Here is an 11,894-nt window from a genome sequence, read left to right as displayed (position 1 = left end):
CTTCCTGTTACGTCCTGAGAGCGAAGTCTTTCTTTCATTTGGCTCCCAGAGGTGCCTGAGATTTGCCAGCACTGTTCTGGTGAGCGATCCCAGCTCTGAACAGAGTCCCCCACCCTCCTGCCTGCTCCATGGGTGTGTGATTAGCACTGATTCACCAGCTTAAACAGGCCCGCCTCACCTGGAGGTCTGACGCTACATATGTACCCAAGAAAGAAAATGTGACCACCTTAGGAGCTCTGTGAAACTACTAGGGTCTGGCAGGCAATGTGATGTTGGGATGGATGTGCTGGTGATGCAAAGAAGCAGCACGTGGATGTGTACATGGTGAGACAAATTAATTGCTGTGTCTGGGCCAGGGCTTGCAGAAGGCCACCTGTTATGCTAACTCTTCCCCTAAATCTGCCCTCTTCCAGTTCAAAACCATTTCCCCACACCCTGTCACTACATGCTCCCATAGGCCCCTCCATGTGCTGGAAGGCCACTGTAAGGTTCCACTCCTGGAGCACAGGATGCAGTGCTGGCTCACGGCATTGCTGACAAATGGAGCTCTCACCTGGACACCCAGGTTTACATGCAGCTCCCTTGAGCCTGGGCTGCACCAAAGCCAGAAGGGAGCATTGAGGTGAGGCCTGTCTTTCTGCCTTATCTATGTACATGAGAGCTTTTGGATCCTGCTTTCAAAATGTAAAATACAGCATGTGAGGCAAGAGGGAAGACTGGGTCTCTGTTCATGGGGAGGCGTCTCCTGCACTGGGCTGCAGGGCCGTGCTCCCTCCTGGAGCAAGAAGAAAGCACGATGACTCAGGGTTTTACTGCACAGGGCAGCGCATCAATCAGGGAAGGCAAGGAGTGCCCCAATCCCGGAGCTACTTACCCTACAGGGAATGAGAGTGAGTCAGCAGCCACACAGCCATGAAATATGGGAATCTCTGCAGGCAGAGGAGGGAATCAGAGCAGGACGTGGAGGAGCTCACATAAACAGTTCCAAGCCACTATCTTATGCACAGAGCATTAGAAGGCAGTGAAAGCTGCTACTTTCCTACTGCTGGTTTCTGGGCGGGCAGGCAGGCCTACAGAAGGGCGAAATTCAGCTCGCAGCTCTCTTGGTGTTGCTCATGATCAGCTCCAGGCAGCATCACAAAGGAATCCCCCATCCCACGCTGCACAGGTGGTGGCTGCCACCTCCACCTGATGGCTCGGCCACAAGTGACGTGGGCTGCATGTCAGCCTGCAGGGACGGTGCGGTTCCACCAGCCTCAGAAACACAATAACTTGCAACCAGCACCGCAACAACCCTTAAACATAAGGATGTTTATTTTTGGGTGCCTGGTGGAAAAGCGGGGGAAGGATGAAGTGTAGGGAGGGGAAAAGTATTCCAAGCATTAAGTGCAGACTTCAAATTCCACTCCTGTTTGCCTCACCGAGCTCATAAATCAGAGGGTGAGGCAGATGGGGCTCAGCAGGCAGAGCAAGCGCTGATGGGCGCTGTACTTCCCTGTGAGGGAAACCTCCCCCAAAGGGGCGGATACGACCAAGGTCTGATATGAAGAAAAGAAGTCTGTGTTAAAGAAAATTGCTTTTATTGTAAACAAAGTATAAAGTACAACATAAGAAATGTGCAAATCTTTAAAGTAGTCACAAAGAGCGTATCTAATCCACTATTTTCAAATGGTTTGCTTTCTGATAGGTGTCCTCGGCGTAATAGGATAAAATAGAGTGAAACTGACGCGTTATTCGTCACAAAATATACAGCTTCAGTTCTAAGGCGTGTCTTTACTGCCTCGTGGAACTCTGCAAATCACAACTTTCTAAGGTAATACAATACGTAACACACCCTTACCTCATTTTTAGTATAAACCATCTTGCAAAGGATAACACGGCCAAGAAGCCCAAGGCTCTTGTTTGTGTGTCTCAGTCAACCCAAGCAGCTCACAGTGTCACTGTTTCTTTACCAGCACACTGGATCTGCTTAAGAAAGAATGCAGTGCTATGGAATTTTGAGAGGGCACGAAGGAAACTGTAAGCAACACAAAAGCAGAAGCACCTTACGATGCCTCAGTGTAACCAGTTGTAATTATCACAAAGCTTTCAAAAGAAGACAGGAAAATATCACAAAGCCAATGAGGATTCACAGACATTTCCCCACCTCCCACCTCGCACTGCCCACAAGGCGCCCCTGGCACCAATTGCAGGCCAGGCCCCACAGCTCGCAGAGCACAGGACCAAACCAGCTGTACCACTGGGACTGGGAATCTAATGAGCCCACCTGCCAATAAAAGGCAGCACAAGTAGGAAAACCCATCTGGATTTCCTCCTGCAGGTACACCCTGTGCTTTCTAGCCTGTGCCTGCACATTGCTGTCTGTCTAATCTGCGTTGTACTGGAAATTCGCAACCAACACTTAAAATCTGTGCTGGTTTCAAGCATCAGCCGCAAACCTTCAGCAATGCTGATGCCTGACTGATATAAATATATATATATATATAGCATATACGAATAATCTGCTGAATTCAAAACCTGCATGACATGCTGCTCTGCTCTAGAACCTTCCCTCTCTCCTCACCAGTGCAAACGACACCCGCCATTCCAGCCAGCCCGACTCTCAGCCCCACACTGTGTCCCTGCACACAGACCTCCCGCGCCTCCCTGCAGCGCAGCCATCAGCAGCTGCCACTGGAGGCCCTCAGACCTGCAGCAAAAGCTTTTTTTTGATTCTTTTTTTCTTTATTTTGTGTATATACTGGCATACCCCAGTGACAACAGTTACTCGCCATCCTCTGACTGAGTCCCTTCACTGCGTGGCCGCCGCTGGAGGCGGTGCGGCGATGTCATTCAATTTGCTCACTTCCATCTGCCAGCTGGGCAGCTTCTTGGCCGAGAGGTGCCGCCGCGCGTGCTTGGTCAGGTGGTCGCTCCTCATGAAGCGCCGCTCGCACATCGGACACGCAAACTTCTTCTCCCCCGTGTGCGTCCTGCGGTGCCGGGACAGCTCGTCCGAGCGGGCAAACCTCCTCTCACAGCCCTTCCAGCTGCAGCTGAAGGGCTTCTCTCCTAGAAGGAAAGCCATGAAGACCCACTGAGCAACCAGCGCTATTGGCTTGGCCGTCAGCAGATGACTTACAGAGAAAAGCGTTTCTGTTACAACCAAGTGCCATATAAACCTTCATTACTTTTATACATATGAAATGCTCATACATCTTTTGTCACATTCAAACACCGCAGACTCACTATCATCAATACTAAGTAGTACCGCAGGTGTGTAAAGTCCTCTGGAAAACAAACTGAGATAGAATCATAGAATCACCAAGGTTGGAAAAGACCTAAAAGATCATCCAGCCCAACTGTTCACCTATTACCAATAGCTCCCACTAAACCATGTCCCTCAACACAACATCCAGTCGTTCCTTGAACACCTGATGCCCTCAATGCCTCCACACAGGGCTGATTTCAGCTCTGAGCTCCACGGGTGCCACAGATTATGGTGCCTCAGCGTGACCAATATGCTTCCCCTTAATTCAACCCGTAACAACGTTGGCCCCATTTCCATGTAACAGCCCTGGCAGTGCACTGTGAGTCTCTTTTTTGCTACTGAGAATAAGAGCTGAGACACGGAGAAGTTGCTCAGAGATAACCAAAGCGGGGATAGCTTTGACTGGACACTTGCTTTTGCTCATAGAAGAATCCCTTCTAAGTTAACCTTAACCTACTTCTCACAGAGGCATTCTTGTGTAGAAGCCTAATAAGGAATCTGTAACTACAGAAAAGCCCTTTCTACATTTGGGCAAGGCCCTGCTCGCAGTGCTTGTAAGATCCACTGCTGTCTGCTGCTGACATGGAGCAAGGCCAGCACAAACTGCTGAATCAACTTCCCCCCCGGGGTGTTTCCTCTCGCAGATTAGGTGGCATTAAAATGCACACAATGGGAAAGAAGCCTTTCATTGCTGCCCCACAATATGCTCCGTGAACAAACCCAGCATCTACGAGATTCTTAACAAGTGGTGCATACAGCTGCACCCTCACATTAACTTTAACAGCCAGAAAGAGCGACCAACCTGTGTGTGTTCGGACGTGAGCCTTCAAATGGGAGCTCTTGAAGTAAGTTTTCCCACAGCCCGGGTAGTTGCAAACGTGACTTCTTATTCTCGAAGAATCAACTGGAGGAGTGACTTTGGCTGCAGAAGGTACGAAGCCAGGAGCGGGGGCAATAGGGGACAGCCTTGTGCCGTTGGGGCTGAGGATCGGCGCCTTCGCGCTTGGCACAACTGGCTGGGGCACAACAAACATGACGGCTCCCTTGGGGACCTGCGTGCCCATGAGCACCATGGGCTGGCAGAGAGCAGGCGGCCGGCTGGCTGCAGCGCCGGGCACCACGGCAGTCACTACAGAGTTGCTGGTGGGCAGTGGGACCATCTGGCAGATCACCGGCACGGGGGGGGCTCCGTTTCCAGGGGCAGGGCATGGGGCTGCCAGCGGTGCCAGCTGCTGCGCTGACCCAGAGACAGACGGATGCCTGCTGACCGCAGGCTTGGCTGAGCACTCCGGGCTGGCAGCTGGCTCTGCAGTTTCTGCAGCAGGCAATCGTCTGCTTTCATAGCTTGCTCTGCTCAGTGCCATAGCCGAGCACTCTGCTTTGCTGTCCCGTTTGCTATCGGTGTCCCACGAAGCACCATCCTGGTATTTCAGCACGCTGGCCGTTCTCACCGGGCAGGTTTTGTGATTGCAGAGCTGAGCATCGGCCGTGTGGCGAATAACGCTGGTGGCCTGGGCCTTCAGGGCTCTGGGTGCACGCAGCTCAGCCTCTCCGCGAGGTGTGGGGGTGGTGTGGGACAGCTCCAGGTCGGATGGGCTGTACGGGGGGGTCAGGCACTGCAGGAAGAGGTGAGATCAGGGGAGACAATTAACAACCTGCTGCCACGCGTTACCAACTACTGCCTCACAGACACCAAGAAATGAGCATGTACATGGGAAGCACTTACAAATGTGGGGATGGTGCTGAAGTCTGCCGCTCCAGGAAGCAGGGTCTCATCGCTCTCCTCCGACATGTCAGAGGCCGGGGTGATGGGCCTCACGTCTGGATGCTTCTTCAGGTCAGACTTCCAGTTGCAGCTCATAGAGATCAGGGCCTCGACGGCCTCGTAATCGCCTTTCTCAGGGGTGTTGTTCCAGAAGTGCCGAGCATCTCCCTGCTTCTCAGCCAGCAGCTCCATTTCTTCTTCCTGTTTGGGGCAGAGTTCAATAAGCCTTTAACTCTGTGGTTAAAGCAAACAGCACCGAGAGCCTCATGCGAGGAAACCTGCGTGGTGACACAGGGTACGGCTACACTGCCCTCTGTACAGGATGCTTTAAGTCATCAGTGTGGAGATGTGCCCTGCCGTGAGGATGGCGCAGCGCAGTGACACTTCACAGCTCCCACTTGGTTTCATTTATCCCATCCTGTTGCGTTTGAAAGCTCGGAGTAACACAGCGCAACACGGGACGGAGCCCACACCCCCCTCCCGCCGCACCCTCCTTCCCCCAGCCCACCCCCAGCCCATCCCATCCCATCCCATCCCATCCCATCCCCATCCCTACCCCCATCCCCATCCATGCCCGGCGGCCGTTGGGCGCCCGCCACCGTCACCTCGGCGCACCCCGTCCCGCCCCCACCCCGCCCCCATTGGCTGCGCAGGGCGAGGCGCGGCCGGGGCGGGGGCACGCGAACAAAGCGTGATCGGCGGCTGCTGCCAGCAGCGCAACGCGACCTTTAGCACAGTTCGGCCAGCGCCGCCCCGCCCAGCGCGGAGCGGGAACGGAGCGGGAAGGGAACGGGGCGGGGAGGGAGCGGAGCGTGGCCGTGGCCGCGGACACAGACACGGCAGTGGAGGGGCCGCTCGCTCAGCCCGACCCGCTGCCCGGCGCGGGGCCGCCCGACCCCCTGCTCCCCCCCGCAGTGCCGGCAGCGCCCCGCGCCTCGGACCCGCCGCTCCCCGCTCACAGCCACCTCGTACCCGGCTCACACCCGGCTCACACCCGCCGCTCCCCCTCCCGTCCCACCCCGTATCTCCGCCGGTTCCCCGTGGCTCTGTGCCTCTCTCCCGGATCGCCCCGAGGCGCCCTGGCCGCATCTCCGTTCCCGCACCCCCCGCACTCGGTGCCATTGCCGTACCGTTACCCGCTCGGTCCCGGTTCCCCTCGCTGCCCGCCGTCCCCGCTCCGCTTTCCTCTCCCCGCCCGCCGCTCCCATTCAGGTGGCGGCGGCTCCGTCTCCCCTCGCGTTCGGGCGGAGCGTCGCCGTCCCGGCGGCCAATGGGCGGTAAAGGTGTGTGAGGCGGCGGCCAATGGCAGCGGGGCGCCCCGCGCGTGATCGGCGGCTGCCCCGCGGCGTGGCCCGGCTCTATGCGCGGCGTGGCCCGGAGCTGAGTCAGCCGCCAACGGGCGGGGGCGGCCGCAGCCTCCGAGTGAGGTCACGGCGCCCCGGGGGATGGGGAGGAAGGGGGGGGTTGTGCCACAGGGGACAGGCGGTGTGTGACCACGGCACTGTGGAAACGTCGTCATGGTGCTGTGTCCTGGAGCCACTGAGAGGAACAGTCCTGAAAATGGAGAGACCGAACTGCTCTTTGGCTCCTGCGCTCTGTGGTAGCGCTGGAGCACCGACCCTGTGAGGACAGGCTGAGGGAGTTGGGTTTGTTCAGCCTGGAGAAGAGAAGGTTGCGAGGTGACCTCATTGCAGCCTTTCAATACCTGAAGGGAACTTACTCCCAGGAGGGGAGTAAACTCTTCAAAAGGGCTGATAATAGCAGCACTAGGGGAAATGGTTTTAAGTTAAAAGAGGGAAGATTTAGGTTGGATGTTAGGGGGAAGTTCTTCACTAGGAGAGTGGTTAGGCCCTGGAACAGGCTGCCCAGGGAGGTTGTGGATGCCCCGTCCTTGGAGGTGTTCAAGGCCAGGTTGGACGGGGCCCTGGGCAACCTGATCTAGTAAAGGTGTATGTTTGGTGGCCCTGCCAGGCAGGGGGGGTGGAACTACATGATCCTTGAGGTCCCTTCCAACCCGGGTCATTCTGTGACTCTGTAGCGCTGTTCCCCACCCTACACAACACCATTACCTGCCGCTTACCTTGGCTTTGTCGTATAGAATTTGCGAGGAGCCATAAGCAGCTCCTTTATTCTGGAGACTGGGCTTCTACAATTCTACAATAAGCCACATTGTGCTGATGAAATTGCATGGATGGCTATTTTAAACCTCCCATGGGTACTTCTATGGGTGTCATGATTGAATTAACCATTCTGAATATAACCCAACAGACAATTGAAATTACTGTTAAAGAAGAAAGAAATCAGATCCTTAGACTCTGAACTAAGATGAAGCACTGTGGAGCAAGCTCGTGCAGCTGACAGAGCCACCTGTTCATGCTGTGATAAGTGCTTCTCCCGATGGAAGCATCACACATTTGTTGGCTTTTCCCTGCCCAAACTGATGTTACTCGTTACACAGTGCCCCAATAGCTGCTGCATCTCCAGGATGAATTCGAGGCGAGCAGATGGTGTGAGCAGGGCGTCCCATTGACATACTGATGTGGCATGGAAGTCAGCAGGGACTTAACTCCTCCTACCAAAGGTAACAGCATTTCTTCACCTCCAAATAAAGAGGTAAGCAATCATCTCGTTGTTAGTAATTGATTATTTTCCTTGAGATGTTCCAGAACTAAGGGCATGCGTTAGGGAGCTCAAGGCCTTGTGTCTCATTTAAAGAGATGTCATAAGAGTCACGGCTGTGCCACGCTGATAGCTCAGATAGTCTCTAGCAGCACAGCAAGAACTGAGCCTCCCTGCGGCTGGCTTCGGTCCTGCAGCCCAGACTGCAGGGCACACACCTCATCCCTGAAGCTCAGCATGTTGGAGATGTACACCCTGGTCTCACAGCTCACTGTGTCAAGGTTTAAGTTCCTCTGTCCCTCAGCATCCTTGGGATCACACTGCACCCCAGTCCCACCACGAGTCGCTCTGCAGGAGCTGCAGCAGCAAGGAGGGGGCTGTGAGAGCCATAGCGAGGTGCAGTGATACCCTGACAACAGGGAAACTGAGAGCAGTGCCTTGTCCCTACTTGGTGAACACGCATTACTGGTGGCATCTGCTCCTGTGGCCTCAGCACTCCTCATCCATCTCGCCCTCCAGACCCCTCCCCATCTCTGTACCCTCCTTTGGATGCGCTCTAAGCTTTATCTCCTTCCTGCGCTGTGACACCCAGCTGCACCCAGTGCTCCAGGTGAGGCTGCACAGCGCAGAGCGGGACAATCCCTTCAGTCAACTGCTCTAAGTCCAAAGTCTCCTCTCCCCAAGGGGAAGAAGGGACCGCAGATGAGGTCAATGCCTGGAAGGCTGCAGGTGTCCGTACACGTATCTGTTGCAAAACAGCAGCTGAGGGCTGTGTGGGGAGGCCTGTGCTGGTGAGTGTGCTGGGCAGGGAGGCCAAGGAGACCTGGGAGTGGGTAGAGCTCCGGCACAGGCCTCGTGGTGCTGCTCATTTCATGGGTGCAAATCATCTGCTCCAGAGGACCCTTATTTGAGCAGCTGGGAAGCAGGCCAGTCTGTACCACATGGCCCTGAGCCCCAGCTTGTTCTCTGGTTCAGACAGCAAAGTGAATGTAACTGTACCCAGCCACTTTGGGGGTGGGATTCATTTAAGATTGGGTGCTTGAAGGCTGTTGTTGTTTATTTGATGACACCAGACGTTTGTAAAAGCAACATCGATGTTGTAATGTTTATACGTGCGTGTGTTTTGCAGCTGGAACGATTATAATCACCAGTCAGAAAACAGCCTCATTCCACTGTGAGTGGTCAGGACCACGTGCTTACCAGGAACCTCCAGAGAGCCCTCCCCAAAGCAGACAGTTCCCACACGGTGTGAGTGTAGGTGGAACAGAAAGCAGCAGATGAGCTCAGGAGCAGCCCCCAGCCCCTTATCTGCAAAGCCTTTTGTGAGCACATTGCCTTGTTTTGTTCTGCTTATACATTCAGCCTTGTATGGAGATGCACAAGCAGCGAGTGTCCTCTTTATGGGCCCTGCTCACATCAGTGAGTGCTGCCTGGGACTGGGGCTGCAACACAAACACAGACAAAAGGACAAGTGCAATTCTATGCTGTCGGAATGACTATAAATAGCCCAAAATCACAGTGTAGGTGGGTTTGTTTGGTTACGGCAGTGCTGTGTGGTACCTCTGGCTGGATGCCCCTAAATAATCCTACTTGCCATGTGTACTAGAGAGCTGAAGGCTCTGGGTCAAATTTACTCTTGTTAAATAACCAGTATTGATCAGGTCATAGGACGCACTGTCCGAGCGGTCACTCAATACCCTCCATCAAGCTGGAGTTCATTTTGAGGTATGATTCAGAATCCCTGGCACAGTAATTGCTCTGCCCATAAATCCATGTGCTCATATACACATAGAGCCATGCACGCAGGCAGGAGGGATTCCAGGGATGTATAGAGGCTTTGGATGCTCACCTGGTTTGTTTCACTTGGACACCTGAATTCCTTGGACAATCTGGAAATCTCAGCTCTAACTCTGTTTGTTTTGGTACATCGAGGCAAGGACTTTCCCCTGCTGGAATTATTTCTAAGCACACCTTCCTTGCTGCCATAAAATACAAATGTTTGAGTGCATTTTCTAATAGCATCCGTTTCCCTCAGCCTGCCCATTTATCATTTATGCTGTTCTGTTTAAGAACAAAACTCCATGATCTGCATCAATTTGGACTGAGGGGTAGCAGGGAGGTCGGCAGCACTAAGTGTAAGTTTAAAGATGCCTTTTTGTTGTGGTGGTTATTTATACAGATCAGACGTCACACACAGAATCACACAGAATCACAGAATGACCCGGGTTGGAAGGGACCTCAAGGATCATGTAGTTCCAACCCCTTTACTAGATCAGGTTGCCCAGAGCCCCGTCCAACCTGGTCTTGAACACCTCCAAGGACGGGGCATCCACAACCTCCCTGGGCAGCCTGTTCCAGGGCCTAACCACTCTCCTAGTGAAGAACTTCCCCCTAACATCCAACCTAAATCTTCCCTCTTTTAACTTAAAGCCATTTCCCCTTGTCCTGCTATTGTCAGCCCTTTCAAAGAGTTTACTCCCCTCCTGGATGTAGGTTCCCTTCAGGTATTGAAAGGCTGCAATGAGGTCACCCCGCAACCTTCTCTTCTCCAGGCTGAACAAGCCCAACTCCCTCAGCCTGTCCTCATAGGGGAGGTGCTCCAGCCCCTGATCATCTTCGTGGTCCCGGAAAGTTATTCTCATCTGCAGCCTCTCTCAGCTGTAGCATGACAGAGCTGAGCTCCCATATACGTCAGGAAAACACCATCTGGCTGTGCCAGCTGCAGTGCACGCACAGAAAGGTATCGGTTTGCAACCAAAAGAAGGTGAGGAGTGAGATCTGTAAACACTGCTTTATAGGTGAAAGGCTGCACTCTGCTCTGTGGCCCCAGCAGGAAGCTGACACGCAGCAGCAGCGTGCAGAGGCCGCTTGGCTCCTCAGCTCCCTGCTCCCACTGCACTTTGTATCTCAAACGGTGCCCCCGGGGCTCACAGGCATTGGCTCGGTACTAAAAGCCATGCAGCCAACCTGAGACCTCACCTCAGTGCACGTCAGCAGGAGGCTGGGACGTGCACTGAGGTAATGAGAGGTTCACGGAGCACCTGCAGCTGGGTGTGCCACAAGGTGCTGCAGGGCCCTGCTGCGTATCAGCACAGCACACTATGCAGGAGAGGAGAAGCTGCCAGGTCCCAGCCCGCCCCATGCTCCTGCCTGCCTGATTTCAATAGGAGCAATAGAGCACTGCACCACACCTGCACTGCACTGGTTCCCCTCCAGGGAGGACTTTGCACTGTGGTGGCAGAGCACTCATTGAGTTCACACGTTCACGGGAACAAAGGATGAAATGCTAAAGTGGAATAAGAGGGAAAATCCATCCTTCTCCCACAGTTGCCTCCACTGGAACCAGACAGAGCGTGTGCTCTTGTAGGGCAGATGGTGGTGGTCCAAAACAAGGAATGACTTTCTCCAAACAAGGGATGGGTAATCGTGCCCCTGCTGCTCCTATGAGGGAGCTCCCAGGCCGAACCCTCACCACTCCGGGCACTGTCATTTTCATCTTGGTTCTCAGAGTGAGGCAAACACTTGTGAGGAGATTCAAGAGGTACATGGAGGCTATGAATGAACAACCACCTGCAGATAACCCAAGGATCAATGAGTGTGGTAAGAGGCTGGGGAAATACCCGTTCCTTAGGGCTAGATAGGACAAAAGACTTTAGAACATGTTCACTATCTGCCTGATATGGACTTGGAGAACTGACCTGGAAGGAGTGACCAGAGCTCAGAGTTCCTTCTTCCAGAGAGCAGCTGAGGAACAGCATGGTGAACGGCAATGAAGCCAAGCAGCTTTGTTCTGTGCATCTGTTTCCATTAGGCACCAGGAGAACATTGCTTTGCAATGAGCTGGAAAGGGGAATTCCTCTCCTATTTCTGCCCATCCCCATGCCAACGGAGCCCTGCCCAGCATCTGACCTAATGGAATCTATTCTGGTCCCACAGCCCTGTTGGGGCATCAGGTACCGGGTCCCAAACCCACAGGGAAAAGTGGATAAACACACAGTGCTGCAAGGAGAGCTGCGCACACACCCCAGCACAGACCCTGCTGGCAACAGTGGCTGCGAGTCCAGGCCAGGCAGAGGGCTACAAGGACTGAAGAAAGCCGGGGGGGGAAATGGGTTTGTTGGAAAATAACTTGTTGAAACTGGAGCTTTTAATGGGAAAGTCCACACAAGGAGGGTGCAGGCTGCGCTGAGGCCAGAGGCAGCTGGTGGCGGGAGCTCCCTGCTGGCCGCTGCCTCACCAGCTGCATCCAGAGCTGGGCCT

General features: G+C 54.1%; 1 protein-coding gene across 3 annotated transcripts; it reads right to left on the bottom strand.

Annotated features, from left to right (window-relative positions):
* Positions 1–1,563: 1,563 nt before the first annotated feature.
* On the bottom strand, positions 1,564–6,261 carry KLF10 (KLF transcription factor 10). 3 transcript variants are annotated; one of them, XM_015856156.3, is made up of 4 exons: positions 6,146–6,261; positions 4,977–5,216; positions 4,053–4,866; positions 1,564–3,051 (listed from the first exon to the last, which is right to left on the bottom strand). In XM_015856156.3, exons 1-4 carry the CDS (start codon positions 6,221–6,223, stop codon positions 2,792–2,794), a joined length of 1,392 nt encoding a protein of 463 aa, XP_015711642.2. In that variant the 5' UTR covers positions 6,224–6,261; the 3' UTR covers positions 1,564–2,791. The 3 variants fall into 3 exon arrangements, with proteins under 3 accessions (XP_015711642.2, XP_015711643.2, XP_015711644.2); XM_015856157.2 differs by lacking the exon at positions 6,146–6,261 and adding an exon at positions 5,572–5,793; XM_015856158.3 differs by lacking the exon at positions 6,146–6,261 and adding an exon at positions 5,326–5,460.
* Between the last annotated feature and the right edge of the window lie 5,633 nt (positions 6,262–11,894).

Source organism: Coturnix japonica, chromosome 2, assembly GCF_054131305.1.
Source record: "Coturnix japonica strain WE chromosome 2, WE-NBRP24, whole genome shotgun sequence".
In the NCBI taxonomy this organism is placed as follows: Eukaryota; Metazoa; Chordata; class Aves; order Galliformes; family Phasianidae; genus Coturnix; species Coturnix japonica.
Note: the sequence above shows the minus strand (reverse complement) of the source record. Positions and strands in the feature narration are given on the sequence as shown.